Source organism: Chiroxiphia lanceolata, chromosome Z, assembly GCF_009829145.1.
Source record: "Chiroxiphia lanceolata isolate bChiLan1 chromosome Z, bChiLan1.pri, whole genome shotgun sequence".
Classification (NCBI taxonomy): Eukaryota; Metazoa; Chordata; class Aves; order Passeriformes; family Pipridae; genus Chiroxiphia; species Chiroxiphia lanceolata.
In genome coordinates this window covers 69,935,796-69,960,970 of record NC_045671.1, presented here as the reverse complement: position 1 = coordinate 69,960,970, position 25,175 = coordinate 69,935,796, and the positions used below count along the sequence as shown (strand labels likewise).

The 25,175-nt window shown below is 43.4% G+C and overlaps 1 protein-coding gene across 3 annotated transcripts in view; it reads left to right on the top strand.

Annotated features, from left to right (window-relative positions):
- Positions 1 to 25,175, top strand: part of ABCA1 (ATP binding cassette subfamily A member 1) — a 90,379-nt gene that overhangs the window by 5,010 nt on the left and 60,194 nt on the right. For 2 of the 3 annotated variants that reach the window (XM_032676850.1, XM_032676847.1), the window contains exons 2-5: positions 10,152 to 10,296; positions 16,381 to 16,474; positions 20,253 to 20,394; positions 21,255 to 21,376. In XM_032676850.1, coding sequence (XP_032532741.1) covers positions 10,231 to 10,296; positions 16,381 to 16,474; positions 20,253 to 20,394; positions 21,255 to 21,376 — 424 coding nt within the window. In that variant the 5' untranslated portion in view covers positions 10,152 to 10,230. Of the gene's footprint in view, positions 1 to 4,277; positions 4,397 to 10,151; positions 10,297 to 16,380; positions 16,475 to 20,252; positions 20,395 to 21,254; positions 21,377 to 25,175 lie in introns of those variants that run through there. The other variant, XM_032676849.1, reaches the window with a different exon arrangement.

Below are 25,175 nucleotides of genomic sequence, written 5' to 3'. Positions count from 1 at the left end.
TAGATATTTAATTATTCTTTACCTTATTAAATCAGAGTAGCAATTCTTACTGCTTTGTTTCCCAGCTCTCTCAAACCTGTATTTAAATATTCATTGTAAAGTAAGCAAAAGGAGTTTTTCTACTGTCTTTGGAGAGATCTGGACTTGCTTCCTTCTTCCAGCAAACTGATACCATCACCTGTACACCCTCTGTTTTCAGACTTTTTCAGATGTTATTTTTCCCAGTACTTTTTTCATCTCCTGATTGCCAAGTCTCCCTGTTCTTGTGCCATAGTGTTAATATTCTACATCACTATACGTATCCTCCCAGGTGTGTATAAACCCAGACACAATTGCAAAACTAGGTTGTCTGACAGAGCGTGCTTTGGTTCCAGTGGAACTTTCCCAGCACAGTTAAGGATATTTAAACTCAACATAAAAAATACGTTTTGAATCCTATATCCATTAAAAACTTGCAGAGCTTCTTTTTGCTCACCTAGCTCTCCTGCAAGGTTATTGCTTTTCCCTTGAGCATTTCATGCTGCTTCTGCACTTGCCTGAAGTGTTTTCTGTTCCAAGCCATTTGGTTGAAATTTAGTCGAACACCTCTGTGCTTGGTCCGTTGAACCTTTTGGAGAAAACTGATGGAACTCTGTCCTGAATCTTTCTGCGTCTTGAAACATACCTTAGGACACGAACAAATTCTGTCATCCTTCTTTCCTGGATATGTGTGTGCATGATGTTAAATTAGGCGTGCACTAGCCTGCTTTGAGTGCCTGCTAAGTGCCATGCTGGCCCTAGGGACCGAAGCTCCAGCAGTGGGGTATGGGCTGTACATCTGGAGCTGGAGAATAGAAAGTGTGTGGAACAGCTGTTTGCTCTGTGGATCAGGCAAAATGGGAAGATTGGCACACACTTCCTGGCAGTGTGCCCAGCTAACTGCGCTGTGCCACACCTGACACAGCAGGTATTCAGGCTGCCTTATCGTGTGCCCGCTATTTTCATATTCTTCTATGAATAACTTTAGAGATAAGTGGTTATTAAAGTCTGCATGGGTTGCCGAGATTGATCAGAAATTCGTTCCTTGTCATAGCCGACACTCACTGCTTTTGAAAGTACTTGGACATCTCTTTATCATTTCAATGAATTACCAGCTTCTGTGTCAGCCCTGCTGGATGGTAGCCATGTGGGAGCCGAGGTCCTGTTGTGGCCCTATCTGTTGTAGGCTTTGTAGACTCAAACTCTGCTCAAGCTGACAGTGGCTGCTAAATACTGACTTTGCCAGTTTATTGCTTTCTTTTGTCAGTGTCATTTCCTTGCATTGTGCTAGAGACTTTTTCTTGGCTGCTGTTTTTCTGCATAGTGCAGGGTTATTTTTGTTTCATTTGCTGTTACTTAAAGCTGGGGCACAGATATCAGTGCAGCTGTGTAGATATCCAGCTTAACAGACAGCTTATTCTTTATGCTTATGAATCTCAAGGGCACCACTGGGATGTTTTTGACATTACAGGCCATGTTGTTTTCTGCTCTGTTACTGAATACATACACTGGTTTTTGGCATGATGTTCCCAAATAGCAAAGATGGAAAGGAAAATAATGGTACAACTTCTTTTGATGTTACAGGACAGGCATACATCTCAAACTGCCGCTTAATCTTGTACTGGACACAGTTTGTGTCCTTGTCTTCTCCTGAGATGAAGGAACAAGTTACAAACACAAGATGCAGGAGAAGACACTCCTTTCCAAAACAATCCTAAAGAATGTGATGGGAAAGCTGCAAGGCTTGATATCTTTGCTCAGTAGAAGATAGAAGTGATGCTCCAGAGACTCTGCAGTAGGATGGTGGAGCACCTGTCAGCATTGCACTTTGTTAAACCAGATCTGTGGCTGATTAGTGTAAATGACTCAGTGACCAGGATGTGCTGTGGAAGGGGTGGTGGTCAAAAGTGTTTCTGTCCTAACGCCATCCGAGCTTGTGGATTTCTTTTGGGAAAAGCTGCTTTCTTGGGGAAGCTGTGCCTTCCTTTTCCCCTTTGAGGTTGCTGCCGAGCAGCAAAGTACCTTTTGCAATGTGAAATTCTTTACCCTTTCTCCTAGTTGCAGATGTAATGTCCTTAAACAGGATGTGCCAACAGCTGGAAAAAGTGACTGAGACTGTGTAACACAGCTTTTTGCAGAGTGTGTACTGACAATACTATACTTGCTCAGAGATCAAAGCTTAATGGCGTGAATTGTGCTCAGATGTCGCAATTATTATTTTAGCAGGATGTTCTGTTATTTCTAAAGCCCACTAGAAAAGAGCCATTCTTTGAGAGCCCAGGAAAAAAAAAAATCATCTGCTAATATGGACTATGGATTTTTGGACATTGGCCGTGATAAAGTAAATCACATTTTGTTTGTTTTTGCCAAGGAATGGACTAGATTTTTGCCCCCTTTTTTTTTTTTTCCTCCCATGGGGAAAGTAGAGGACATTCAGTGTAATGTTTAAAGTTGAAATGCTTCACGTATTTCACAACCTTCCAATTTTTTTTTTTAACTATTCGAAGCTTTTTTTTTTTTTTTTTTGGTAAAATAGATGACTGCATTTCATCTTGCGTCTTATACTTGACACTTAAGCAATTTTTTTTGCCTAAGTGCATGCCACATTCCCTTGCATGTGCATTCCTTTAGGTCAGTCCAGCTGTGGTGCATGCAAACTAGACACCTTCCATTGCACTGGAGCTGTGCTTGTTTTCATCAACGAGCCTTTTAAGCGTGCTAGAAGTAATGAGAACCAGCTGTTTTGGTGATTCTGAGAAGCTGAGCTGTGACAGGTTCTTCAGAATGACTTGGCATGTTGTGTCAAAAGGAAACGTTATAAAACAGCAGCCATTTTTGAAAATATGTATCTGTGTAAATGTCTAAGGAGGCACTGAGGACTCTGGAAAATGTAATCAGGCTTGTATTTATGGAGTACTTTAACTAGTGCTGACTCTGGAGGGAATTGTCCCTTATGGCTTGTTTCTGATTGGTAAGGATAGGCCCACCAGTGTCCCAGAAATACATCTTGGGAGTTTGGCTTTGACAGGAGAGGCAGGTTATATACTCTGAAGAGTTTAGGGCCAGGAATGTCAGTGCTTGTTGTGTTAAATCTAGGCGAGGTCTTTCAAAATTATCATCTGCTCATGTGTGCATAGTGGAGCGTTCAAAAGGGCTCAGCACACACTTGTGAAAAATCAATTTTCTCAGTTCTCATGCCAAGGCTAAATACCTTTAGAACCCACTTGCCATTTTGCCTAAAGAGTTGGGAAATCAGGTTCCTGCTCCTAACGTGACTTTATGTTAAGCCCAAGTCTTGTCTGAGCGAGATCCAGGCTCACTTCAATGTGTAGTACCTCGTGCAGCAAGTGGAACCCAATATAGGGCTTGGGTTTTGTTACTAGTTGCTTTAGTAACAGCAGTTCAATCAGGTTGTGAATAAGTATTTTATTGTCGGCCTCTTGCTAAAAAGATTTCTTTTCTGCTGATTGCCTCCAATTTTCTGTGAGGTTGGAGCCCCCTTAAATAATGAAGTAATTTACTCAATGTTTTATAGGTGTGTGCATGCTACCTTAAGGATCCTGTGGATGAGTGAGAGGCTCTGTGTCTTGGACCAGAGGTGGCAGGCAGGTTGCTGGAGGTGTTCCATGGGACTCTTCCATCAGCTTCCTGGTATTTTGGCTTTATCCTTTAAATCATGGTTTTACAAAATTTGACAGGCTCCTCAAGGAGGGAAAATGAGTTAAATTGGTTGTGAATTATCACAAAGATGAATCCTTAAAATTGTGCCTGTCACTATTATTTAGAGGGCTGATGTGGATGGCCATGTTGAAAGCAATATATTAGTTGCCTTCAGTATTGGTAAGCACTGGAGAACAAGGCCAGTTTACTACCTAACCTAAGAGCAGGTAGTCAGTGTGTGTGAACTGAAGTAAACTAGTAGGGGATCTTGCCAAGAATTGCCACTAAAATGCTGTTGTTTGTTGTCCTAATTCTTGCCTGCTGACCCAGAAGCTCTCCAATCACATTCTTAGGAACAAGGAGTTGGTGTAAACTCTGTGACATGACCTAGGTGATTTTTGAAGAGGAAAGCACTTCTCTGTGAATGACTCTTTAAATGGAATAGGAAACTTTGTGTCCTGTATTCATTTGGCAAATAGGAGAGAAATGTCCTCTGTGGAGAGGTTATGAAAGACCTGCTTTTAGTGTTTCTGTGGCTCCACTGATAACGATCCTGTGTCCCAGGCAGAAGGCTCTAGGTTCAAAGCTCACACCTCCACTGCTGATCCTGCGTTGGTTGTGATTGCTACAGAGTCCAGTTGTGCTTAACCCAGGAGATGGACGTGTGAGATCTGCAGGTTTTATTCTAATCTCTGCTTTTGTGTGCTTGTGGCCCCAGGTGAGTTGCTTGAACTCTGTGCTGCTAATGCTTTATATGGCACCTCTTTGTTACCTAGTTCGGGCTGTTTGGCTTAAAACATTAAAAGTTCAATACTGTCACTTATATAAAACTATCATTATTTAGGTGGCAGTTTCCCCTCTTTCCATGAGCCCCAGTAGGTGCCGTAAGTTTTTTGACTGCTCGAAAGTTTTAGAGATGGGAATGTCAGATTTGTTCCTTTGGGTTTTACAAGCTTTGTGTGAGTTTTGATCACAATGGACATTACTTCTGGTTCTTTATGCACTTCCTTTTTTTTCCTATGGATATTAGCTCCATCTAGATGATTAGCAGCAGGATAAAAAATTATTTGCATTTGTCCACAGCTGCTCTTTATCTGGCCTAATCTTAACAGAATCTGGATTAATACTGTTTTTTTCCTCTTCCTTTAGTCTCATTTGAAGTTGCATCCATGCGAAGTACTTTCTGGGAATTGAGGAAGTAACAATGAAAACATCTTCCCAGTGCTTATGCCTTGAGAGCTTTTTATGGCCTTGCACAGTTTTAAGTTCTACAAAGTAGATGCAGTTGTGTAAGAGTAAGTCTCTTGGTTACAGCTGCTGTGCTGGAAGAAGGGAAATCCTGATGTTTGGCAGAGAAGTGGCCAAGACACTAGACCTTGATTTGGGAGACAGGGATTTGATTCTGGACTCTTGGCTTAATCTGTACCTCTGTTACACTAATCCCCATCCAGGCTGCTAGTTTCTTTGGTGATTTGTTTTATGAGAGTCAGAATGTCAGTTCATAAGGGAGACACTTCCATCCTGTCTTTGTGTGTACAGTCCTCGTGGGACCTGATCTCAACTGATGGCATATGGATCATTGGGCTTTGCAGGATTCACATGGCTCATGATCCTGTTTGCTTCACAAAACACAGCCTGACACTACCTAAAAGAAATTGAATGATAAGACAGCTATCAGCATTCACAAAGAGGACTGTATTTCTGCTGAAGTATGATGTTTGTGCCTTAGTTGCTTCTTTTCTTTGAAAGTGGGTCTCATTAGACAAGATCTGTTGGAGTTAAGCAGATGTACAACTTTTTATCTGGGGCAGAAAGCCTGAAGTGCCAGATCGTGTCTGCTTGTGGTAGGGGAAAGCACTGGCTCTAGGAGCTCAAACCTGTGCTGTGTCGGGCAAATAATGCCTATTTTGCCCTCATAAAGGCAAAAGTCATATGTAGGCATCAGATTGGCACTCTCCATGGTCGCTTGATCTGTGGAGAGCCGCCAGTGGTGGTAGTTTCTGTGATGTGGAAAATCTGAGAGGACAGAGGCTGCTAACTGATTTCACAGAGGCCACTGAACCTTCTTCAATTAATAAAAGCTTTTTAGCTCTGCTGACAAGGACTTAGTTAAAGTTGTCCGTAGTCTCTTGCCAGAATCATGAAATGTTCCAGTCTCAAAGTTTAAGTTCGTTTTGTTCCCTCTTGAAATAATGATTTTTTTTTAAAAATTTTTTTTTCTCCAGGGGAAAGAGTTTTTTGCCCCCCCCAACCCCCAAGAAAGCAAACAGCTGCATTGTTTGCAGAAAGCTGCTTTTGAAGGCCATTTTATGTTTACTTAGTACAGACACCAGGCATGGGGGTGGAGAATGGATTCTCTGCCACTTGAGGTTTTTCCTCTCTAAATCTACAGCTGTAAAAATACATTTCTTTGTATTTAAGGTGGATTAGATCTGGAGACTGTTGATATAGCAGCTAATGGACTTTTCCACAGCCGTTGTACTTCTAAGTGGTGGATAGCACTGCTCTAGGAAGAAAGGGCTGACCAAAGACTGTGTTTCTCTGTCATTGTTTTCAGAGGTTGCCCTGCAGCCTAACTTTCTTCTGAGAGCAATTTTCTGAATTGCACACCGAGTTGAAATTGCAGCCCTGTAGGTCTGGAGGCTGTGCAGGTTTTTTGCAGCAGGGCAAAATGTCATGTGCAGGGAGTCTTCTGCAAAGGCAGACCATGGGACAAGTGTGTGGACTCTGCTTTAATTGTGCCAGTCCGTGTTGTACTGTGGTACTTTACACCACTGAAGACTAATGCTGTGGGGATGATTTCTTGAAGCTTTGCTTACCTTAGACAGAAACAGTATTTCTGCTTCAGATAGTTGTGGGTGAGCATCAGGAGTGATCACTGATAGTTACTGTTGGCTCAAAATTTTATGTAGGTGAGGCACAAAAGCATGAACTGGAAACAAGCTGTGTTTTGGCACTGCAGTGCTAACTGGCAAGTTGGATTTCCCAGCTATGTTGAACTTATCAGGCTGGTCTGAAACGGAGATAAAGATGGACTTCAGCTCTAACTGAACTGGAAGTGTTGGGTCTATCACTTTTTTCTGCATTTCTGTCTTACAGTTCTTGCCTGCCGTGAGCTGGATGAACATCTGAAAGGGTGCTAACCCATTTTGCTCTGATATTCTTAGTTTGCAGAGTGCTTTCTGATGGATTAGTAATTCAGTGGACCTAGTTAACTTGTGTCAGCAGTGAACCAAATATGTCAGCCTTTGTGGATGAAAATCAGAGGCGGCTCTAGGCATTAACAAACCTGTGTTACCCAGTTTGTAACAGATACTGGGGCACACAGTGTCATTGCAGCTGTCATCCAGCATGGCTGGAAGAAGAACTGGATATGCTTCAGGTTCAGGTGTTGTGCTCTTGGTGGTTAGTCCAATGTTAGGCTCCATGGCCTGGTTTAATGCAGGGACTTAGCTGGTATGCCTCCAACCGGGCAGTCCTTAAAACTCAGTATTTTTACATCATATGAAACCTATATCCAGGCAAACTGGTCTTATTTGAAGGCCAGGACATTTGCTTTGTTCCCAGTAAAGTGTAGCCCAACTCCAGAGAGCTGAAGCTCAAACAGAGACAGCACAGCTGAGTCTTCCTGGCTGTGCAGGCTTCTGCTCATCAGCTGAGACGAGCTGATTGATCAAATACTGGCCCTCTCTCACTACAGTCTGCTAGTGTGATGGGAATGCTACAACCTCTATAAAGCAGTATTTCCGTGTTCTGGATCCTGTGGGCTGACTGCGACTGCGAGGGATAAATATTTGGATTTTCACTGATAAGCATTAAATCGACTGCCCTGACATTTGCTCAAACATCCCACAGACCGCTTCAACTTTTATTTTACCTCTGTGCAGAGTATTAAGGTGCAGGAGTAGGGCCTAGTTCCACTGAGGAGAGTGCCAAAGGCCTCTTTGACTCTCAGTGGGATCCTTCTCGTACTCTTCCTGTGGCACGTCATACGCAGGGATTTCAGTGTTTATCTTTAGTTGTTGGAAAGCATTGGAAGTCAGCTTATTGCAGAGAGTTAACAATATTGGGGGGCTGGGGTTGAAATGTGGAGTGGGTACTCTGAAACACACTTCTGAAGAGTAAAAAAAACCCTGTTACACAAATACCACTGATTGTAGAAGGCCGTACAGTCGCTTCCTGTCCTCTACTCCTGTATGCCAAACTTTGCAGTGGCCGCAGGATCAGACTCAGGAAGAAAGGATTATGTTTCGTGGCATGTTGGACAGCACAGCAAACCGGTACCAGCACCCTTGTGGAAAAACGCTTGAAAAGATTAATTCTCCCAGTGTTTTGTGAAGTGATTTTGCACCGAGTCAGTGGTCGCAGCGTGCCTGTGTACTATGTGAGTAGCAATTCAGGTTTCTCAGTAGTGTGAGTAAAAGTGTTGCCAAATCCCCCAAATCCTAAGCAGAAATGGGACAGTGGAGGAGGTACAAAGGAGAGGTGATAATATTCCCTGCTTAGTTTTGTTGCTAGGTTACATGTTAATTGCAGCTTGAAATGTGTAGTACTGACATGCAGAGGAGGTGCTGCAACCCTTCCAAACCTGTAAGCAAAGCTGTGCTTTGGGTCCACGAGCATGTGTGCAGCCATCATCAGCCAGGGTTTGTCCTCTGAGATTTCCCCACAAAGAGCAGGGTCTTTTTCCCTGCTGTGACCTGTCAAGTGCCTCACTCTAAGCATGTCTGAGAATTCTATCAGCCAGATGTGCAGGCAGCTGGAACGTGTTACTGTCAGGGTGCTCCAGCCAGCAGCAAGCACTGTGCAGGGAAGGATGGCTCTCCTGCCAGATTAGTTTTGGGCATCCCTCTGTGAAGAAGCATCTGTAGAGGTCACGTCAGTGAGTTACAGCAGCACCTAGCAGAAGTTAATGAGCCCATGCCGACTGTACACTCAGCTGCCTGCGTGCTGTCATGAGGTTCAATTTGTAGGGTTTTGTAGGCATCTGTTATTGTTCTTTGGTTCTCTGTGCTGGCATTAGGAAGCACTGTTGTCTTGTTGTGATACTATAGTGTAATTATCTGTAGAACTCAGTGTAATGGGTTTAATTTATTTTGTTAGTCATGTTAAGGAAATATTTTTGTGTCACAGGCCTATATTATTAAGGGAAGTTTTCATCCCACAAGTCATTGTAATAATGGAATTTACTTTTGGATGAGACTTAAAGATCACAAATTATTCACCAAAGCTCATATCCAGAATTGCCATTTAACATATAATCTTAACTCCAGTGTAGGACTGGTCAGAGCATTTCCTGAGGAAGTGTTGCATTCCTATTACATTTATGAACTTTGGGAACCTTCTCAAAGCAGTTTGCAGTCAGGGAGGCAACTCTGAATCATAGCACTAGGGTATTGATATGTGGGACACCAAAATCAAAAGCATGTGTGTTCCCAGTTTAACAGGCGTTTGAAGGAATGATTCTCTTGCTGTGTTTTTGGATCAACCACTAGTTGTCTTGTTAACACAGTCTGTCAACAGAGTATATTCAGGTACATAAATTAGAATTAATTTAATGTGGATTAACTGAATTCCCGTGTGAACACTTACTCAGAATTAAACTGTTCTTAATTTGAAGTGGTCTTAAACTCAGAAGTAACTTAAACTATGCCAAAATGATTTTGGAAAGAAAGGTTTAATGACATTTAACTAATGTATTATAAGCTCACCTTTCCATATGATTGAGTTTTCCTGGAAGGCTGTGTACCCAAGCCTATACCATGCTATTATTAATAGCTACTAAAGAGATTAATGTATTTTTTAACCCTTTATACTCTCAAACTCTAACAAGATGCATGTTTAATGCACCTAATTCTCAGTAGTGCTGGAGGCCAGGTGTTTGCAAAACCCGAACACTGACTCAACAGCAATTTTCCGTTCATTTTATCCAGGTATTAACAAGTCTGGGGTCATTCTTAGTCAATTATCTTCAAGGAAATGAACATTTCTGCCTTGCTTGTTAAATGCAAAACACTTTCTCCTACAAGTGGTGGTGTTGGCTGGACTTCAAAACAAAGGCTTTGCTAACTTGCCAGTGGGCTTTTTACCGCTATAAAAGTAAATATGGGAAGAAGCATTTAGAAAAAGGGTTGAAATGTGTGATTCTGTCTCATTCAGAGAGGCCTTTAAATCAGCTTCCAAATAGTAGTATTTTTCTTATTCTGGGCTATTCTTGCTTTTGGAATTCTTGGAGCAGAAGAGAAGAAAATTGTCTTGCAGAGTGGTGCTTTGGAGCTCTGAGGTAAGAGACGGTGTGTCTAGATCTAAGCCTACTGAGACCCATGAGATTTGGCTGGAGTGCATGGGATAAGAAGGCAGCATGGAGTGCCATGTGGGGGCTCCAAGGTCAGAGAGTGCAGCCTCTTGTCTTGTTGCCTTTTCTCTTGTGACTCCCTTTCAACGGTTTTCCTGTTTTTGTTTTCTATCCTTAGTTAATGCCTGGCCACAAACATCTGTGCTGTGTACTGCTGCTGCTGCACAAAGGAAGCTTCTAGGCTTTACTTAGGGAAGATGGCTTTCTGGACGCAGCTGGGATTGCTGCTATGGAAGAACTTCACCTACAGAAGAAGACAGACTGTAAGTATTAACCAAAGGGTGTTTTGAGACCTTAAGCTGTAGCCTTTTAGCTTACTTTTCAAGCAAAACGGGGAAACATCCTCTATTTTACTTACTGTCTTTCCTCTGGTGGTCCCTGGCTGAGCAAACTGGTCTGGCTTTGGAAAGACCCAGTTCAAACTGAAGAGAGTGTTGGGTATACAAAAACCAGAGGGCTTGAAGGAGCTCAAGATTTCTGTCCTGAATTCCAGTGTGGGAGAGTGTTGGAGTACTGAACCACTCGTCAGATCAGGCAGAGAGGGTGCATGACTGCTGTGTGCAGCAAGGAAGATTTGAAATAAAAACCTGTGCTGTGACCTGCTCCACTCTGTGGGTGAGGCATTCCCAGGCTGTGGGGATGTGCCGATGAGTCTAAAAGCTTTGGAATATTGCAAGATGCAACAACAGCAACAAAATTCTGCCATTTCCTAATGGCAGAAGTGGTGGAGACAATAGCAGGCATCTCCACTCAATTTTTAACCGGGGAGAGAATCCCAAACCCGTTATGGAACTTTACAACAGGAGATATAGATTAGGTGAGTGGCATGAAGCATGTTCTTGTATTGGCATGGGGATAAGCCTAGGCAACTGATATTTTACTACTAAGGTGTGTTCTGAGTAGTTTTAAGTGCTAGCCTCACCATCTGTTAACTGTGTGGAAATGTACCTGTTCAGATAGGCAATACCTAAGAAGAGCTTCTCCTTGCAATAACAAGGGCACTGGAGTGTGAATCCAGCATGGTGTTCTTAAAATTCTTTTGCCTTTACGTTAACGAGACCTCATAGAATGCTGTAACTCTAGCAGATAGCTAAAAGCCAGAGAAAACATGCTGTTGGACATAGGCATTTAGGGAATAGCTGTGTTGGATAAGAGCATGTCCTGTGCAATAGGCTTGTTCAGAGGATCCAGAATGTTAGATCTGACCTTGAGGAGACATGAGTAGGGAACATGAAAGCAACATGAGGCACTGAGGTAGTGAGTGGAAAAGTGGTCTCTCTGATAAGCTTTCTGAACCCTCCAAATGTCAGGGTGCTTGCCAGCTGGTTGGGTTGGGTTGTTTTAGAAACTCAGTGTCACAAGGGAGGGGAGGCTATCACATTCTCCACTGGGGATGGTGACAGTCCCAAAAGTCTTCACTCAGGTGTCTGAGGCTTGTTTTGTGGGGTCATTTTAGTGCTGGAATTAGTCCATTCTAAGATAAAACAAAGGTGCCTCATGGCATCTTTGACTTTTCTTGTATACCTCTGTGGTTAGAGAACCGACAGTGATGACAAAGTTTTTGTTTTACGTGTTTTTTCCCTTGCTTCATGAGTCTTGATCTCCCAGGACAGAACTGCTCCCCCCGCCCGAGAGGTCATGGACTGTATCATCTGCAAGGAATGAGGTTATCTGCTCTCTGGATGTGTGGGCTGGCATCCTAACCTTGTGAACAGCCTCTTAGTTTATAAAAAAGTTACAAATGAGCTGGGGAAAGCAGTCTGGAAATTGGCTATAGCCCCTTAAGATTGGCTCTTCTCAACTATTGCCTATGTAACCTAGGCTCTTGGAGCTAAAAACGTCCTTCCTCCCTTACTACTAGAGGTCTTACTCTTTACTCCTCCAAAGCTGCCTTTGGAATGTAGGGGAACTCTAGGATGTTGTGGGATTTTTCTGGAGCAATGCTTAAACCAGGAGGATATTTCAGGGGAGCTGAGTTTTACACTGAGGATGATGGCTTTTTTTTTGTGTCAGGATCTTCTGAAAATAATAGAATCACAGAATCATTAAGGTTGGGAAAGACCTCCAAGATCATCAAGTTCAACCTTTGGCCAAATACCACCATGCCAACTAAACTATAGCACCAAGTGCCACGTCCAGTCATTTCTTGAACTCCTCCAGGGACAGTGACTTCACCACCTCCCTGGGCAGCCCGTTCCAGTGCATGACCACCCTTTCAGTGAAAAAATTATTCCTGATGTCCAACCTGACCCCTAGCACAGCTTGAGAGTATGTCCTCTTGTCCTGTTGCTAGTTTCTTGTGAGAAGAGAACAACCTCCATCTTGCTACAACCTCCTCTCACACAGTTGTAAAGAGCAGATAAGTTCTCCCCGAGCCTCCTTTTCTCCAGGCTAAATAGCCCCAGTGTTACATCAGGTTTGAAGGTTTCTTGAAGAGGTCTGAGTTTAGCATGGATGTCATGTCAAGGTAGGTGTAGGCCAGCTTACTGGGCAGCAGAGATGCATTTGTATCCTTTGGTGATGCCACAAAAGCACATCAGAATGGCTAACCATTCCAGATCTGCTCAGCTGTATCTTGGTGCCTTCCAGCAGCTTCAGTACCAGTTTCCCATCAAGTACCCCAGAGGGCCTGAAACTCTATTCCACCCTGCTACTATTAGTAACTTCACAATGAAGGTCTAGGACGTGGCTTGTTTTTGTGGGATTCCTCGTATTTGCGGGGGTTTTCTCATTAACAGTTCCCATTTGAGCTTTACCTGAAGATGTCAGGAGGGGAAGGCCACTTAACAGGAAATTGTAGAAAAGCAGCAGAACACCTCTTCTCACCGTGCTTTTATCATGTCTGCACAGTTGTTCATCTGTTTGTTTTCCTGTTAGGACACCGTTGTCCTTGAGCTGGGTGTGCTGATGAAGGCTCTCTCCCATTTGTGCTTAGTGAAGATGTAGCCCAGAAGTGGTTTGGTCCTTGCCCTTCTTCCCACACGCTAGCCTTGGCTTCCCGCTGAACCCCCTTGTTGGCTGCTGTGAGTTTGGGCTGCATTGCGAAAGCTGGGTTCAAAGCTCAGCCTGACGTGTGCAGTTCAAGTGTTACTTTGTACTGGATAACTTCCAGCACCACCGCAGTGGGGGGAGGGAGTCTACAGGGGGTGGGAGAGAGAGAGAGAGAGAGAATGAGAGAGGAAAGAAAAATTGTGTTTAGGGATCGTTGTTTTAAAAACATTTCTCTCCCTGCTTTTTTTGCAAATGAGGGGACACCCCAAACTTGCGTGGAAAGACTGGTCAGCTGCTGGTAGCTCCCTGCATTTGAAACTGGACCATAAAGGTGGTGAGGGGGGTTGGCAGTGGATGGGGTCATAGCTTAGTTAGTTCTTGCTCAACAGATTTCCTGTTGACACAGTGTAGAGCTCAATATTTCATGGCATCCTGTATCATCAGGCAACTGGTATAAATTTGGTGTGCTTCAAGGATTAGCCTCAGTAAAATAAGGAGCAGTTTGTTCTTGGCTGAGCGTTGCTGCTGAATTCACCTGCTGTGTGCAAACGGGATGTTCCTCCTTCAACTCCCAATGGAGCAGGGATAGCAGAGGGGTCGGGTGCTTGAAGATTGATTTCAATATTAACCAGGATTCTCTAGTAGTTGCAGCACAAAAGTCGGTGAGGAGGCTTGGTTTTTCAGTATCTACTTAGTGTGAACATCAGTGAGATATGTCCCCTTTAGTACCTTTATGTCCTCATCTACAAAGGCCACAGTGGATGAAAAGTGCTGTCATAGCAAGATCAGGAAGGAACCTGCTGACCTCTGCAAGCAAAGGAACATAATTCAGTTTTTGTTCGACAGCACAAAAGGCTGGACAAGGAGTCTCTGAGATGCTGCTGACACTCTGAGCTTGGCTCTGTGCAAGCCTCTGGCGCAGCAGTTGCCAGCTCCTTGTCATTAAGTAGCGCTTTGGTATCTGCCATGATGCAGCAGCCTTCAGCTGTAGAGGTGCAACTTGGTCAGTCCAGGCTGCATCCCTCCTTTCTCTGTCCCCTCTGAGCCTGCCAGGTTAGGCATGTTGTGTGTGGGGAGGCACACAGCCCTGAGCATGCAGCCCACATGTGGTTACCTTCGTGACTCTGTAGTTACCCATAACCAGGCAGGCAGCAGGAGCTGTGTGTGCAGGTGGCCAGTTCCCCCTTCAGCAGCAGGGCCATTTGGGCACTACTATCCCACCCCAGTGTGGTGTGGCTGAGGCTGGTACTTCTCTGAGCAAGCCAGGGCTTGAACCCAAGGGCAGTATTTTGTCACTGGTTCTGTAGCAGTTGCAGGACTGAGAGGCTCTGTGGCTTCATTGGTCACCCCCAGAAGCCCCCAAAAGCCCAGCTGACACTGCCCTTTCCCAAACAGTGTAGTGGCAATTGCTTGGGGTACACACTGCTCACCTACAGCCTGGGTGGCAGAGGGCTCTTACTTGTGCCAGGGCATGGCCATTGATGCTGGTGGGCTTGTCTTGGTTTCACAACCACCCTTCTGTCAAGAGGAGGAAAAGTCCTGCTATGCCATCCTGGCAGCAGCTGTAAGGGGATCCTGAAAACAGAACGTGTAGACAAGTTGTCAGTGCCCTAGCTCTGAGCATCTTTGATCTCTGGGGGCCAGAGCACTGTTTAATGCAGAACAAAGCAGGCTGTCCATGTTAATGGCTGAGTGTGTGCTGCCACTACATTGTATATTGTAATAGGAGAGACTAAAGATGCTGAGACATCTTCCTGGCACCTTTGTTAGTGTGGTCTCTTTTTTATCCAGTAGTCATACGGTGTGTGCATGAAAATAACAGATCACAGAATATTTTGAGTTCAGATGACCCAAAGGGATCATCAAGTCCAAGCCTTAAGCGAATGGCCCATATGGGGATAGAATCTGCAACATTGTGTTACTAGTACCATGCTCTAACCAATTGAGCTAATCTCGAGGTCCAGTGGGTAACAATATCTCAAAATTATCTTGCAGAGACTGGTACTGTTATCACGAGTGCCTGGGAGACTCTAATGCTCAATTTTTACCTTTCAGATAGGGTTGTTGTTTGGTTTGATGTTAGCCATCAAGGGTATCTGTGAAAAGTCATCCTACATAGTTTCCTCTGCTGGATCAAGTGGCCTTTGTTTGAATGCTCTGTTTTTACAGTGTGAGCTTATTTTGAGGTACAGTAGTCACCTAGAAGCCTCACCTCAATGTTTGCATGGAGTGCCTTGTGCTGAGTGCCAAGAGTCCAATTTTAGCTGTTAACGTGGGAAAACATGTTTGTGTGGGGGATTCTGTCTCCTACTGGGGTGCAGGTCTGGCTCTTAAGGAGAATGATGTAGACCTTTTATTAGAAAAGACTGAGTTTTCCAGGAAAGAAAAGGAAAAGAATTTTCTTTACTTGACCAAGAAAACACTGTTTTCCTACTTTCAATGACTGAAAAGTATAAGAAATGGCAGCATAAAAAGCTTTTGATTTTTCCTTGTCTCATGGCTTTCCAAAAATCCATGTTTGGGCAGTCTTTTTCTGGAGTGGGAAAAGAGGGGTGTGGCTTGGGGAAGCTCAAGTCTGGGAAGCCTCAGCTTGTATCTCAGAAGCTCTAGGCCGAAGAGTTGCTTTGTCCACGTGGTTCTGTGGGATGTGACACAAATCAGTGAATTTTTCTGCACTTCAATTCTCTGTTTAAAAAATGCTATGCACTTAATATCAGGCCTTTCTTTTTCTTGTCCAGTTCCTCTAAATTACTGAATTACTTCTTTATTTACCTGACACTCCCTGCCTGTCTGTAGATAACCTGGACCAGCGGGTGCCTACCTTGGGCAACAAAAGTACATTAGGACAAAACAATAACTAGATATGAGCTTAAGCTTAATAGTTTTTCTTTCCTGATACCAATATACTTCTGCAGCACTGAAAGATTTGGCATAGCTGTGCATCAGCACAGTTTCCATGCCTGATGTGTTAGAGTAGAAGCCTGGTGGTTTATTATGAGAAGGGGATATAAGTACCTCCCACTACCTCAAAATTATGAGACAAAGAATTCAGCTCATTGCTGGGAAGATTCATTGGAAAGTTTTTTCAGTCAGGGGACAAAAAGAACTATAAAAAGAAGCCAAAAATAGCCCTTTAAGCATATATCTAGTTTAGTCCAATAACTGGCACATTTTAATGAGAAGGTTGTCGTCTGAAGCTGGAGGAACAAACTTCTTGATCCTGGAATGCATAGGCAAATCAAAATGAGACAGTGCTTACAGAACTATTCTGGCTTACAAGTGGATTGTACTGGAACCTCTATTCTGACCTGTATTTTGAATATGATGTCTTAATACTTTGTCTTTATTGTTTCCAGTTCCAGCTGCTAATCGAAGTTGCCTGGCCTCTGTTTATCTTCTTCATCCTGATCTCTGTAAGACTTTCATATCCGCCCTACGAGCAGCATGAATGTAAGTACCAAACACAGCAGCTGCACCCAGAATGGCTGTTGTTTCATAGCTAGAAGGTAATAATAATGCAGCTGGCAAGATGCAAAGGGCAGTGATTCTCTACTTCAGTTAGAAATCCGTAGGGAGGTCTTAATAGCTCCTTTGCTTCCCCCTCGAGGACTGCAGTGTCTTCTGACATGTTAATGTTGCTCCAGGACTGTACATTGCTGCTCTTTTTCTTGCTGTTTCTTATTTTTTCCATTTATAATGAATTACCTGAGAATTTGCTGTAGAACTGTGACAAATCTGTAAAACCCACACAGAACACAAATCTTATTTTTCACTCTTGATTTGTATGTGACTTAGCATGAAAGAATGCAGTGTTCTGATCTCTAAGAAAGCAATCTCATTTCCAGGCAGTAATGTGCATTAATGTATTATAAAAAGCACAAGTGCAATTCCATTCCATCTAACCATTAGGGTGTCAGCTCTGCATTTAGCAGATTCAACAGTCACACTGCTGAGGAAAAAGTGTTCTACTTTTTTCTTTGTACCATAAATGGACACAATTCTGCTTTTCTTTCAAAGGATGCTTGTTCTTTATAAATGACAATCTGTAGGCTTATTTGGTTGGCATTTGATTTAGGAAGCACGACTTGTTTATTAGGAACACGCTTTGTTCTACTGTGTTTGGTGACAGCTTCATACTGCAATTAGCTGACTCTGGAAGAGCTCTTTGTTTATCTTTCCTTGGCCTGATTGCTGCAAGGTAAGGTTTAAGGGTCAGCAAAACATGTTTCTGAAGGGCACTCTGAAGCATTTTGTTCTTAAAACAGGGCATTATGTGCTGTTTGCTAGATTTTCAAGCTAGTAAGGGTCCTTTTAAAGCTGAGGTGTTAGTGTTTGCAGTTTCCCGTTACACTTCGGACTCTGCTGGTCCCATGTACTGCCTAACTCACTTTCTTCAGTGCTCAGCAGGGTAATTGAACCTTCCCTAAATTAAATCTCCTACTTTACATTACATTTTAATTGCCTCTTCTGACTGAATGTTACAGTGACATTAGGAGAGGTACCTGTAATATAGACATGAAGCTGAAGAGAAGCAATAAGCAGTCTACTCAGCTGGCATAAAAAACTAGCAACTCTGATAGTAGTTCATTTCAACTGTGGCAGTGCTGTATATAAACTCAAACCTAGCAAGAGCTGCAATTTCACAGAGCTATTTAGATTGATCTTGTTAGTCTGTAGCCTCCTTGTAAATCATTTGCTCTGGCACCCTGGTGTCACAAGCAGAGTTTTGAGTCTTCCACCTGCACCCCTTTTTCCTTCCCATTTATGTTGAGTGTTATTGCTTTGTCTGCTTTCTTAGTGTCCCCAGGAATTGTAGAGTATAGGACATCTCGTAACTTTTTAATTAACTTTTATGATTAACTCCTCTTCACTTTTCTAAAAGGTTCTGTGAATAGGTTTCTAAATTACGTTTTTGGCATCTGGATTGGTTTCACTGAACATTCACTCATATGCTGACAAATGTGGATGTGTTGTTGTAAAGTAAAACAATTTTTGCTGAACTGTGAGCAGAGATAGAAAGAAGCTTTGGGTTTATGGCAAACTCTTTGGCAACTCTGTGGATGCCTTAAGGGAAGTAAGATTGTTATCTGTAGTAGCAGTGCTGTATGCTGTTATGAAATCACTTGAGGTAATGCCTGGTGATAACAGTAACAGAGCTGCATGCAAGTGCTTTGTAGCCTCCAGATAGCCTCAGTATTTTAATGGTAGTCTTTTCCAACAGACAAGCAAAATTTTCAGTTCTCTTTTCCTGTTTGAGAAGAACCAAGGATTGGACTTGTTATCTTCTCAGGATTTCTTATTTCTGGCAACTTGGCTTAGTGTGAGGAAAACATGGGGGGAAATTTTGCTAACTTTGCAGTGATAGCTGTGTGGCTTTCACCAGATCAGTCAGAGAAGATCTCTTAGATTGCTATTGAGCCAGATTGTGACTTTTCTGTCAGCTTTTCTGTTCCTGTGACCCCTTAAGGTATTCAAAATGCACTTTACTGGGTCCAGGGGGAGGTAAACTGACAACAAGGGACTTTAACCTCTACTGAAAAGCTAGATGTTTGAAGCAATGTAATTGAAAATGGTGTGCTGTTGCACTGTATTTTCTGTGTAATTCATCTGATTTAAAACTGGCAGATTGCTGCTTTACTCTTGGAGAAACTGCTGTCACATGCATCACTATGTGTAAGAAGTTACCATAAACTCTTGTGCACCATTTCTTTCCATATTGCTCTTAATAGTTTCTTGGAGTTCCTAACCAGGTAAAAGGAAAGGCATGGAGGAGAGAGAAGGTGATTCTCTGGGAAATTTTACAAAAAAGGATCTGAAAGTCTTAGCATTTTTTTTGTCCCTCCCACCTCCCAAGCCCCTCAGCCAAGAAGAACAAAAAAGCAAAACGAAACTATAAAGCCAGAGAGCTCAAATAAACAGCTCTTCTGTTTTAAACAGAGAACTAGGAACAAGAACTCTCTGGGTACTGGAAAAAATGAACTTTTGATTCCTCCACCTTTCTCCTGGACAGAGTCCTTGGCTTTCTCCCAGGAGGGCTGATAATACTCCCGTCTTCCTTCAGCCGTGTACATTAACCAGCCTTGCTGTAATTCAGCAGCTTTGATATTTCTTCCTCCTGGGGCTTTGGTACCTCCACTGAGGCTGGGGAGATAGGGAGCCAGCCCCCTGAGTGATCGAGGCATGCTGGGAGGATGAGATGGGCACCAGAGAGAAGAATGTACATCTCATCATCAGAGAGGAGAATGTGCATCTCATCATCAAAGTCTTGAGCTTTGAGATAGTGAGGAAGGGGATAACCTTCCTCCAGGCTTCCCTCCCTAGTGTGGGCGTGAGGAAGGGAGCTCATGGCAGAAAGTAGCTGGAGAGCTCATCTAAGGTGCAGGATTATACAAGGGAAGCCTTTCTTCCCCTTCACTGGTGGGTGAGGGACTTGCAGGCACCTGAGCCACATACTGGTGGAGATCTGCCATGAGTAGGGTATTGCTGCTTTGTGCTTGAACAGGCTGTAAACTCTGGCCTACGACTTCAGTAGTTCTGTAGTAGAAAGATTCAGACTTGAGCGAAAAGATTTGAAATATGGCAGGCAGGTGGCTAAACGTTTTAGAGACTCTAAAAGTTTTAAGACTATTTGAGAGTCAAGCCAATATGGGACATGCTTATCTCAGGGAAACAGTGTAGGCACCAACCCTTTGTTTGGTCTTTACTGTGTGTGTAATTGGAGTGAGCAGATTTTGAAAACCAAAAGTATTGAACAGAAATACTGTGGATCTTCAGAACGTAGACCCTGGCCAGGGCTGTCCCTGTGGCCTCAAACCAAATCCTTGTGTTAGTTAAGGCTGTAAATCCAGAGCAGCATGGCTGGTTTGGAAACATGTATTCATACATGAGCTCACCACTGCCAGTCTTTGAAGTTGCCTCTTGTTAGGCATTAATCAGCAAGAAGTACTTTATTCCCATCAGCATGGCCAAAAACAATGCTGCACAGCTGAGAGCAGCAAAGAGCTTCTCCTACAGGTTTAACAAGGTTTTATTTTTCAGCTGAGGAGGTTAGAGAAGTGTGGAGAACCTAACATGAGCTCAGCCCTTCTTAGTGTTGGCTGCTCTGCTCTCTCATGAGCACTTTGGGACAATAACCAGCACAGAGTTAACACTGCCCTTCAAATTCAATGGTGTGTAGTAGAGGCTTGTATCATGTGTTTGTTTCCTAACTCCCCTGCTTCTGTTCTAGGTCATTTTCCAAATAAAGCTATGCCTTCAGCAGGCACCTTGCCATGGATACAGGGGATCATCTGCAATGCCAACAACCCTTGTTTCCGCTACCCGACTCCTGGGGAATCCCCTGGTATTGTTGGAAACTTCAATGCCTCCATGTGAGTCTCTCTGCTTTTGCCTCAACGCTGTTCTTGGGGGGAACATAATGAAAAGGGATATTTGGAAGACACCAACTAGTTGTAAAACCGTACAATATCAAGGGCTTTGCAGTTTCTGCCACCACTGAAGTACCAAATTCTTCAACTGCCAAGTTCAGAGGGACTAGCAGACAGCTGGTAGGTGTGCAGTATCTTCAAGTCCAAGCAGCTGAAGCTCTTGGTGAATGAAAAGCTCTGCCTTGGTGAGAACTGAGTCCATTTGCTTATCTGGACTCAGAATTTGGCCCAAAAAAAGGTATGGCTTTTTAAGATGCTCTTTTTTTCAGAGCATCTCTTTGGCTGATTAATGAACCTCTGAACAATGCAGAGTAAGAGGCAGTTGAAGAACAGGTCGGGGGGATACTCCCTGGCATTTATTACTGGCTAATGTGAAACAGAGTTTATGGCCAGCTTCCCTATACCTTGTCTTACTTGCTACATTAATACTGTCAGGTGAGTTAGGCTTGATGCAGAGTATAATGTGTCTGCAACCTGGAGAAACATTTAAAGGAGCATGGACATACTTAAATTATTGTGCTTCTGAGAAGAAGTAGTTTGCAGGCAGCAGGAGTCCCTCTCTGTCCCAGTCTTAAAAATGCTTTAAAATGCATGGATACTCCCAATGTAACTTAGTTTGACCTTCCTTTAGCAGACATCTTTTATTTGGCTCCTTGGATTGTCCCAGTGGAGACTGTTTTTTGTGCTGGAGTGGCATAACTGAAAAAGACTGAAGTTTGGAATTGGTATGTAAAACTGTGTCTGTGGATGCTGGCTCACAGAGCTGATGACTGCTGCGTGTTTTTCTGTTTTCCCATCCCCAGCGTCTCCCGCCTGTTCTCAGATGCCAAGAGGTTACTGTTGTACAGCCAACAGGACACAAGTATAAAGGATGTCCAGAAGGTCCTGGGAAAACTACGCAAGTTGGGAAACTCCTCTGGCTTAGGTAACAGAATGGCAAAAAAGAACCACCTACATCTGGCATTTCTGGTGTGGTTAATTCTGCATGTGTGTAAATTTCAGAAAGGTACCGTAATGGGAATGTGCGAGATTACAACTTTTACAGCTCATCAAACCCTTTCCAATCCTATAGAAGGACCTTAAGCCTCTCCTGTGTCAGAGAAGTTTGTATACTCCTTAGCTTATTTGGTGGAAGTGAAAAGGGATGGTGTGCAATGCCAAGAACAGCAGCTGTTCTGGATGTGAAATTAAAATCCTCAACGCACTGAAGTTAGTCAAAATGCTGGCTTTCTCAAGGAGAACAAGTAGTGTTTCTTTTTGGAAAGTTATGTTATTTTGTCAAGCAGTGCACACAGCGTAGCTGCAGTTTAGTGTCCTAACCCCTGAGCTCCAGAGGGAAGTGTGCTGGAAGAACACAGATGATGTTGGCCTCCAGTTTACAAACTTGAATCTGGTTATTATCTGACAAAGAAGTATCCATTTCCCTTCTTGTGTTTCGTTTTGGAGGGTTTTTTTGTTTCTGTATGACTGTTTGGTGTAGTATAGTTCATTCTCTTCTATTGTCTGGCAGGATTTTGAATGGCAAAGTACAGAAGAAAATTTTTTTGTTTTGCACAGCCCTATTTACCATGAAAAATTAGAATCCTCCCATTTTTATGTTGTGTGAGAAGATCTGATGTTCCTTCCTGTACTGTGCAGATGAATGAATGACCAGTATGAGATCTCATGGGAAGCTTGCAGCAGACCTGGGAGATGAAAGAGCTCTGCCTAGTCTTGGGAAATGTGGCAGGTTACTGGTTGCTTGTTGTTGCCAGGACTCTCTGATATGGCAATTTGTAAAAGTTTTTTTGGGATATTTTTTTCTGAAAGGTTATTTATATTGGCTGCTGTATTAGTGCTGCATGAGTCTTGTGGAAGTGATGGAAAGTACTGGTTTAGAAGGAAATACAGCAGGAAAGTAGAGCAGGGAGAACAGCTATTGACTGTCTTCCTCTACAGCATTTATCCAGGCATACGGAGCTCTTTGAATGTGGGTAGTATTTTAGTGCTTTGTGGGAAAATTGTCCTTGGTTTTATGCCTCTTGTTCTTCACAGCTCTTTTCATTTGAGCATGTCTCAGGGGCAGGCTGCAGGAAGAAAAACATTTGACTTGATGTGATGTGAATAGTTCCATACAGTCCGATGTGTGCTGAGCACGCTTAAAGAAGAGATGGCGTTTTTACATCCTTTCCTGTGTTGCTCAGTGCATTGCAGGTTGCTTTGAAATAATCTGTATTGTTAGTGGTTGGCAGATACGTGTTGAATGTATACCATGTCACCAGGCCTTCTCTCCTTTTTCTTGGAGGACCTGGCGAGTGGCATCCTCACGCTTTTACCGAGACCTGCAGCAGCATTAGGGGGGAGAGCCTGCAAAGTGAACCCTTTGCATGGAGGTGGATACGTAACGATCACAGCCAAAATGAGCTAAGATGGTTATTTGCTGAGGGGAAGTTTGATGCTGTTTTCATGGAGGTCGTCAAACGCTTGGTTTGATTTGGTCATCTTGTGAGAACAAGCTCTCTCCATCAGAATGACAGATACTGCTGCTAGTGGATTTTACACTTTGTGCTTGTAGCAGCATCTGCAAGGTAACTCTTCCAAAAAAAGTAGGTACCGGTGTTTTGTATTGAAACATAGAGTGAACATCAGACATGGACATTTAGAGGGAAACTAGCAAAGCCATAAGCTGAAGATCTCCTTGCTGGTAAGGTTTGAGGGAGAGTAGTGATTCCAAGAAGAGTTTTGCACACAGAGTATTGTACAAATTGAAAGTCAGAAGGCTCGTGTTTCTCTATACTGTAAAGATTAGCTGACTAAATTGCAAAAACAATACTCAGACCCAGTCATCACAGATCATAATTCTAGAATAAAATATTTCAAATGTGTAATCAGAAAATCAAACCTCTGTGTCATTAGAATGACAGAATGCCCGTTGTTGGTAAGGCTTGTGGACAACAAAGCCTGTTTGTCCTTCTTATGGTCATCTACAAAGCCTCCAACTTGTGGGTCCCTGCTGCCCTTTCCTGCTGTGTGATTTGTTCTCTGACAGAATGCATGTAACAGCATCCTCTAATCTTAAAGTATTTATGTATTTATACTTAGAATTGCTTAGATTCATGTGGAAGAAAGGTCAGCCCTTCAGTTGCTGTTGACAGTGTAGTGTGAGAGATGCAAATCCTCTCCACTCTGGGGCGTTTGCTCTAGTGACTGGGAACCTAAGAACACAGTTGGAGTGGATATCAGCTGTAAGAACACCCCCAAACCTCAAAGTACCATCTTTATACAGCTGTTTCCCCAATTAGCAGGAGGGCTAATTACCTGATGAGCCTAACTGAAAACATTGTAATACCCTCTGTGTTGTAGCTCTGGCCTGGACCTGAAGCTGTGTCAATCGGTGGTGCTCAGGGGTGCAGCTTTGCAGCTTCCCCTGTGGAAGGGACTGTGTGCTCCCTGCTGTGTGATGTGGGCTCTGTTGGAGTGTCTGCAGCTCCCTCATCCCCTCACGCACTGCTCTCACTAGTGCCTGATGATTTTGAAATAGGTTTCCAGGAGGTGATCTTCTATTGCTGGTGTATAAACTGGAGCTGTGGTATAGATATTTTTTCTAATGCTGGTCATACAGAATATGCGTGTCTGTGTTTGGCTTCTGATGTCTGAATCGGTTCAGAGAGCATTTGCCAAAGTCCTTTCACCTGAAGCTTCTTTCAAACAGCCCTCACAAACTAATGTTCAAGGTGTGACTCTTAGGGTTGTCTGATCTGAAATTGGGCATGCACTGAACTCTGGGGAAGGGAGATTTATTTAATGTGGCAGGTTGCTTGCCCACAAGTATGTGAAAGTGAACGTCTTGTCTTCGTTAAAGACAAGGTAGGCCACTAAGATTTTTGTTCTCATGCCAACATGCTTTGTGTCTCAGGCACTTCTCGATGCAGTGTGAGGTAATCCTTCATAACAGGGCTGTTTGTGCAGGAGTTTGAGGGGGAGCAGCATGGAAGAGCTCTCTCACAGAGAGAGGGGGAAGGTGTTATCAGTAAGGAACAGTCCACTGTTGCTTAATGTAGCACCTTTTGTGGCCAGGATGAAGTACTAACCAGTGGTGTGAAGGAGTTCAGCACCGTTAAATGGCCGCTTTCAGCAAGACCTGAGCAGTGAAATCTACGTGCAGGCACACACATACCTTAACATAATCAATTTTGCAGGCAGGTGCCAGGTGCCCTCTCCGTCCCAGCACTTGTTACATCTCTGTCCAGCAATATCACCAAGGTCTTCCACACTCATGATAAGGGCAGAGTGCAAATCAGAACAGAGAGTCAAAGACCTTAGTGACAGCACTTCCAAGAGCACGACATGGCTGCTGGGATTGCCAGCTGCAGTAGATTTGGGTCACTGCTTGCAGGCACTGCATTTGCAACTGGCCTCAGTACCACTTTAGCAGATAAAGTGTCTGCAAGAAATAAGCTTTTGTTCTGTTTTGAAAAGTGGAGGTATAGCTTGCTGTTGACTCTGAGGCACACTTTCTTTATTTCTTCATTCCCTCTACAGGGCTCCCAAATACTTTGTTCTGCAGTGCCACGGGGTCATAAATCAACAGATATAATTAAAGCCACCTTCTTTGGTTGTTGCTAACAGTTGCACATATAAGCCAGTCTGGCTGGTATTTACTTCATTACTCTCAGTTTTCAGTGATCCCAAAGGAAATGTTTCTATTTTTCTGGAAAGCAACCCAACCAAACAAAAATGAAGCA